This window comes from Lolium rigidum, chromosome 3, assembly GCF_022539505.1.
Source record: "Lolium rigidum isolate FL_2022 chromosome 3, APGP_CSIRO_Lrig_0.1, whole genome shotgun sequence".
Classification (NCBI taxonomy): Eukaryota; Viridiplantae; Streptophyta; class Magnoliopsida; order Poales; family Poaceae; genus Lolium; species Lolium rigidum.
In genome coordinates this window covers 107,793,572-107,800,446 of record NC_061510.1, presented here as the reverse complement: position 1 = coordinate 107,800,446, position 6,875 = coordinate 107,793,572, and the positions used below count along the sequence as shown (strand labels likewise).

Genomic DNA, 6,875 nt, shown 5'->3' with positions numbered 1-6,875 from the left:
AGGACCTCCCCACGCCGAGTTCACTCAGCATTTCAAATTTCTCCCTCTGCCCCTCTCGCCATTCTCCCAAATCGCCGAGCCAAATCCTGCAGAAACCACGCGATTCCCCCAAATCCGAGCGCCGGGGTAGTTCTAGACGGCGCCGGCGGCATGGCGCAGACTCCGAACCCCAGCCGGAGGTCCTGGGTGGGCCCAGCGCCGACCCCCTTCCTCACGCCACGCCCCGAGCGCCGGGAGCTGCGGTGGGCGGAAGCGGGCTCGCACAGCTCCGTGCGCCGCAGCGGGGTAGGCGCCGTCGGCGTCAACGGCGGGAGCGACAGAGACCGCGAGGAGAACGTGCAGGTCGTGCTCCGGTGCAGGTGAGCTGCTTACGCTTTGGCCCCACCCAGTTTGGATAGTAGGTTAATCAGTCAGCGGAAATACTACTAGCTTTTTATCTGGGATTGCCAACTGTTATTATTGACTAGTAAAACTTTGAGCAAATTGCCGCCGGTGCTAGTTCATGTTTCCAAAGACTAAGAGATGCTTCATGCTGATGCGTTTTTGTGACCGGTGCACGGTTTAGGCCGCTAAACGAGGAGGAGCAGAGAGCGAATGTGCAGAGCGCCGTCTCTTGCAACGACATGAAGAGGGAGGTTACAGTTCTCAACAGCCTCTTCAAGCAAGACGACAAGACATTCACCTTTGACAAGGTAAAGCCACTAGCGACATCTGCGCTTTCTGCTTATGATGTATCGATTTTTCGCATGCTTGTACCGTCAAACAGCTGCGATCATTTGGTTAAGGTTAATTCTAAAGGATCAGAATATCTGTAATATGATCATTGCGTAAATGCCAAATTCATGGTTAAACTTGACTCGCATGAATTTTCATTAACATATGGTTATTGTTTGCTCCCAGGTGTTTGGCCCAAAATCCCAGCAGAGAGCGATATACGATCATGCTGTTGCACCTATCGTCGACGATGTCCTTGAAGGCTATAATTGTACTGTCTTTGCCTTTGGGCAAACTGGAACCGGAAAAACTTATACCATGGAGGGGGAGATAATGCAGCAGGTACGATAAAATAAAGTTGCTTAAAAAGTTACATGCAGCAACTGAATAATTAACCTCGTATGCTTTTTAGGTGGGTGAGCTGCCAGCTACTGCTGGTGTCATGCCAAGAGCAGTGCGCCATATCTTCGATATATTGGAAGCACGGAAGGCTGACTATAGCATGAAGGTAACCTTCTTGGAGCTCTATAACGAAGAATTAACAGATCTGTTGGCTTCCGAGGACCAAAGCAGATTCCCTGAAGATAGACAAAAAAGGTCTACTATATCTCTCATGGAAGATGGCAAGGGCGGGGCGGTCATAAGAGGCCTTGAAGAGATTGTTGTCTACAGTCCCGGTGAGATATATAGGCTTTTGGAACAAGGATCAGCTAGGAGACGCACTGCCGACACTGCGCTGAATAAGCAAAGCAGGTCAATGACCATTTCAATTCTTTTTTATGGGTGCCAAAAAGGGGCGTGTTGGATACTGAGCATTTTGCATCATGTACTTGCAGCCGATCACATTCTGTCTTTTCAATATACATCCATGTCAAAGTAACAACAATAGGGAATCAGGAACTCATGAAGTGTGGGAGGTTGAACCTTGTAGACTTGGCAGGATCAGAGAGTATAGCTCGATCAGGTGCAAAAGAGGTACTTGGTTCTCTTGCAAGCTGACAAGTGATTACAGTATCTGTTTGCCATACTCCATCATTTTGGTCTCCTTGGGTTTAGTCAATCTGTCCATATTTTCTATTGGTCTAACTGGTAAAGTATATATTATATTTTCCTGCCACATTTAAATAGTTAAATCGAATGCATTTTAGGAATATTGCAGGCCCTACAGATAATCATCCTGTCCTCTGAAGTATTATCTTCGCAGTAAAAGGAAAACAATAGTTCTTGGAAAGTTACAATGGAAGTTTTGATTGTGTCATATATTGTCCACATTTGATCTTAGGATGGCGCTACCTTATAATGTCAGTTCTTTTTACATGTGAATACCTTTCGAAGTCATGATATATAGCATGCTGATAGGTTAGAGCAAGAGAAGCTGGAGAGCTGAATAAGAGCTTATTGACACTGGGTCGTGTCATCACTGCACTTGTGGAGCATTCAGTTCATGTACCATACAGGTACCAGGCATTTCTCACAATACATCAGAAAGCTGGCACATAACTTATTCATTGTTATTTATTTTGAACTTTACCAGGGACAGTAAGCTCACGAGACTGCTAAGAGAATCCTTGGGTGGAAAAGCCAAAACTTGCATCATAGCAACAGTAACTCCAGCTGTCCATTGCCTGGAAGAAACTCTAGTTACACTTGATTATGCTTATCGTGCTAAAAGTATAAGAAACAAACCAGAGGTACTAGTTTCCTACTTCTATTCATTCCTGGTCTTCTGGCTTAGTTGATATCCTTGTCTCAAACTTAACTAATGCTGTAGGTAAACCAAAAAATCTGCAAGTCTGTTATGCTCAAAGATCTTTATCAAGAAATGGAAAAAATGAAACAAGGTTCTTTTCAATCCTCTATTTTATTCCTAACATTATTATATGGTTCACAAGTCACAAGTAAATTTTCAGATGTGAAAGCCGCAAGGGAAAAGAATGGAATTTATATCCCTCGTGAAAGGTTTGTTCTAGAGGAGGCAGAGAAAAAGGTATATACTGTTTCCAAAATAACCCAATCAATTTTCTCTACGGCACTTAGAGAGAGATATGTGCTAGGTTATATGGGTCTCATGGGCTTTACTATGTTATGGGCTAAACTCTAGATGTACAAGTATACATATGACTTTCCCTTAAAAAAAAAAAGTATACATATGACTAATATTGTTAACACATACAAGACTTCAGATTATATTAAATATAGTTTTGTAGAACCTCTGTGCAAGATATCGAATGTTATCTTACTATTTTTAACATGTGTTGCAGGCAATGAGGGAAAACGTGGACTGTTTGGAGCTTAGTCTGGAGAAGCAGAACAAAGTATAATTTTACCTAATTCAAGTTTTCATGTATTAATTGGTTTACTAGTTCAGGACTGAACTGACTTGCACCTTTGGTGGTCTGGCAGGAGCTCGAAAAATACAAAAAACTGTACCTAGCAGAACAGGAGTGCAGGATGAATTTGGAAATTCAGAATACAGAGTTAAAGGTACCACAGTTTGGCTGGCATTGTTTTTACTATGCGAAAACCTCCTTCTAATTTGTTAGGCTTTTAGATCTTCATATTTTCTACATCTGACTATTTAGATGAAGACTGAAAGTGGCAAGGAGGAATTTCTGGATCTTCAGGAGGCTCATTCTAGAGCTGAAATGTCTATAAAGGAAAAGGAATACATAATCTCAAATTTACTACGTGCCGGTAATTGTTTTAAACCTTAAGTAAATATGCAAATTTCTAGCTTAAAAAGCTTAATAGATGTAGGAAGCATAAATCTTGGATCACCTTCTGATGTTTGGTACTTTTTCATGATATTGTATAGAGCACCAACATCTTGAACGTGCAAAGGGTATGTGCGGCTCCTTCGAGAGTGCATGTGGAGATATCGCTGATCTTCAGAATAAACTAGGTAAACAGCTAGTTCTTCACCCTCAGTTTAATCCAGATTGCTGCTTTCTTGCACTGACTATCCTTGGTGTTTTGACATATAGAAAGGCGATCAAAAACTGAATCTGAAAATAGAGGGTTATTATTCAATTTTCGGTCTCAAATGGATCAGAGTCTTGGACTTCTTCATAACACAGTTGTTGGATCTATTTGTGAGCAACGCCAATTTTTGGAGTCTATGAATGAACAAATGAATTCATACTTTTCAGCTAAATCTGAGGTACTATTACTAAATTACTTATATTTATATACAGTTCAAGATCAACATGATTATCCCCATACACTGATTTAACTGCATTATGTCACTTCTTCCAGTTAGCGAACCATATGGAGAGAAGAATCGCAAATGCAAAAGATATGCATGCCTCTGGTTTGCAATGCATGAATGAGCTTGCCAAAACTCTGAAGCTGCGATCCATCACAGACTCTGAGCAAATGGAGCTGAATATATCTTCACATGCAATAGCTGTTGGCAATGTAAGAATAAAACTATCACTTTTAATTTATCTGATTAAAATTAATGAGCCACATTACAAAATCTAATCAATGCCTATTTATTAACAGTTTCTAGCAGTGATGGTTTCGGAGGCTGAACAAGTACAGACTGAAGTTCTAAAATCCATTTCTGAACTCAAGGAACTACTAGCCTTTTCCGCTAAACAGCAAGAAGTAGTATGTCTAATCGACCCTCGCTTCTGTTAACATCTGCCTCTGTAGCATACATTATGTTACGTGCCGCAACTCATTCTTAATTTTTTTTGGTAGGGGTTGCAAAAGAGTCTTACCTCAGCACAAGCCATGTCGAAGACATCAATTGATTTCTTTAACGATATCAGCACACAGGCATCTAGGATCATGGAACTTATGGAGCAAAGTCAAAGAGGAAGCTCCTCTCAGCTTGTTGAATTTGAGAAGGGTTTTAAGGTTGGTCAGTTTTGGTACATATACAGTTCATATACTGACATACTCATTGGTAACATCCTTCTTTTAAATAGGAACTTGCTATTCAAGAAGAGCAAGCTGCTCGTAACAAGATCGCTGGAATTTTAGCTGGCTTGACAGCCAGAAAAACGACAATGGTCAGCTTAGCTATTGTTTAATTGAAAAAAAGACAAGCCTCTTTGTATGACTTGGGCAATAACTGGTCTCTCTTTTGGCAGGTTTCAGAATATGTCGGGCAACTGAATGAGAAATATAGCGAAGAGCAGAAACACATGATATTGGAAATGTCCAACCTACAACACGTTTCAGGTAATGGCATAAAGGAAGCTACATCCTGTGCTGGAAAGATAGAGAAACAGTTCCAAGAGGTTAAGTCATCACATGCCAACACCAAAGATCAAATGGGAGATGTCTTGCAGCTAAGGTACCGATCTCACTTGCCTAACTAAAATTATGTGCAATATGAATTACTTATTCTCCCTTCAAGTCTTTTGGAATGCAGGATTTGTTTATGCTGAACAAACTTTGCTGATTGCAGCTTGGAGAGAAGCAACCATTCTGTTTCTTACTGGTCACATACACAGTCATCTTTAGAACATCTAAATAAGAGCTCGGTTTTGGAGGCTCATGATTTTATAGGGTAAGTTGTATTCATTTTCACAAAAGTGGCCATTCTGGGCTACATTGTTATAAACCTTGCAGTGTAGCGTCTTTCCAGTTTTTCTTATGATTTTTTTGCATGCAGAGAGAGAAGAAGCGAAAATGACAGTATTATCCAGGAGATTCTGCTTCTTTCTGCACAGAACGATGCAGGGTTTCATGCCATGACATCTGATATTTTAGGCGCTTCAGAGAGTAACATATCTACTACCATTGCCAGATTTGCTTGGATTATTACATATTTTTTCCTCCAAAGGTTGTGCTTTCCTTACATTGTCCATTACCATTGCCAGATTCCCACTTACTGGATCATGAAACTAGAAAGACAATGGAAACTGTAACCACCTCTCTCTCGAATCATTTGGGATTGCTGAATGAAGAACACACTCAAGGCACAGAATCTATAAGAAGCATTACAAGTGACTGTATTGAAAAGGATTACTCGGTAAGCTCTTATGTTCCTATCCACATTGCGTTAATTTAAACTAGAATCGAGAAACAAGTAACCTTTGAATACACAAAATGGTTATTTGTTGGTCAAGTTTAGCAAGATAGTTGAACTTTGTTGAGTTCATTGCAGTAAATTGGTATAAAGACTACCGTTGATGATGCAATTTTAAAGTGAACCATATATTCTTGCTCTGAATGTACCTCAGGGACATGCTTAACACTTCCAATCTCCTTGTATAACAGGTTAATAGTCCAGTTCATCATCGGGAGCCACCGACCGGTGCATACAGCTTCAAATCAATCGAGGAGCTGAGACCGTCGGTGCCAGACCTAGTGGCGAAATTCAAAGCAGAGAACAAGCTGAGCGAACCGGACAAGGGCAAGCAATACTCGGATCAAAGGACACGTTGTGCTCCAAGAAGTCCTCTCATGCCAGTCAATCACTAAGATCAGTGAAAGACAGTAGGGTAGAGTAGCGAACTGTAACATGGCCCAGATGTTGTGAAGATGGCAAGATCCCTTGCCGTCTTACCGCATTGTTGTTAGATTAACGTGCACCAGCGAGATGTTGCAGGTGCTTGCAAATGTTTCTGGTCGTAGGGCAGCCAAGACAAGAAATGTGGATGGCAATCGTTATGGTGATTGTGTGTGCGTAGAGATCAATCGATCCTGGTAGTATTTGGCTTCCCAAGCCTTCTAATCCATCAAATTTGTTTGGCAGTCTATTGCTAGATGGTAACTTCGAAATACCGATGTGACAGTATCTCCAGCCGCACCCCCAAAGCGTCCCCTAAACGGCGCTAGATCAAGCGTTTCAGGACGTGTTTTGTTCATGCCGTGTTTCGGGACGTCGCTCCCAGCCACGTCCTCCAAACGCCGTCCCCAAATTTTTTTATAGGATTTTCGAAAACACAACCATTTATTAAATATAGCATACAAATAAATATGTTTGCCAAAATTATTTTCAAATTAAAATGCAACAAATAACAACTAAATAAATGTAATAAACGAGGTTAGATGAAGGCGCTGCAGCATTTGCTGATAATCCTTTGATCTTCCACATATGCTCAACGAGATTATTTTGAAGTTGCTCGTGAACATTGTTGTCACGGATCTTAACATGCATGGTGAGGAAATCAGCAAAATATGCAGGCAACTCATGACACTCA

The 6,875-nt window shown here is 41.1% G+C and overlaps 1 protein-coding gene across 1 annotated transcript; it reads left to right on the top strand.

Annotated features, from left to right (window-relative positions):
- Positions 1–6,382, top strand: LOC124702125 (kinesin-like protein KIN-5B). The gene is made up of 23 exons (XM_047234227.1): positions 1–359; positions 566–692; positions 901–1,056; positions 1,127–1,467; positions 1,551–1,689; positions 2,074–2,171; positions 2,249–2,405; positions 2,486–2,555; positions 2,625–2,701; positions 2,976–3,029; positions 3,118–3,198; positions 3,297–3,408; positions 3,530–3,616; positions 3,699–3,874; positions 3,970–4,131; positions 4,219–4,326; positions 4,420–4,578; positions 4,650–4,733; positions 4,815–5,020; positions 5,135–5,236; positions 5,342–5,451; positions 5,550–5,701; positions 5,950–6,382. The coding sequence occupies exons 1-23, from the start codon at positions 151–153 to the stop codon at positions 6,151–6,153; spliced, it is 3,171 nt and encodes a 1,056-aa protein (XP_047090183.1). The 5' UTR covers positions 1–150; the 3' UTR covers positions 6,154–6,382.
- The last annotated feature ends 493 nt before the right edge of the window (positions 6,383–6,875 follow it).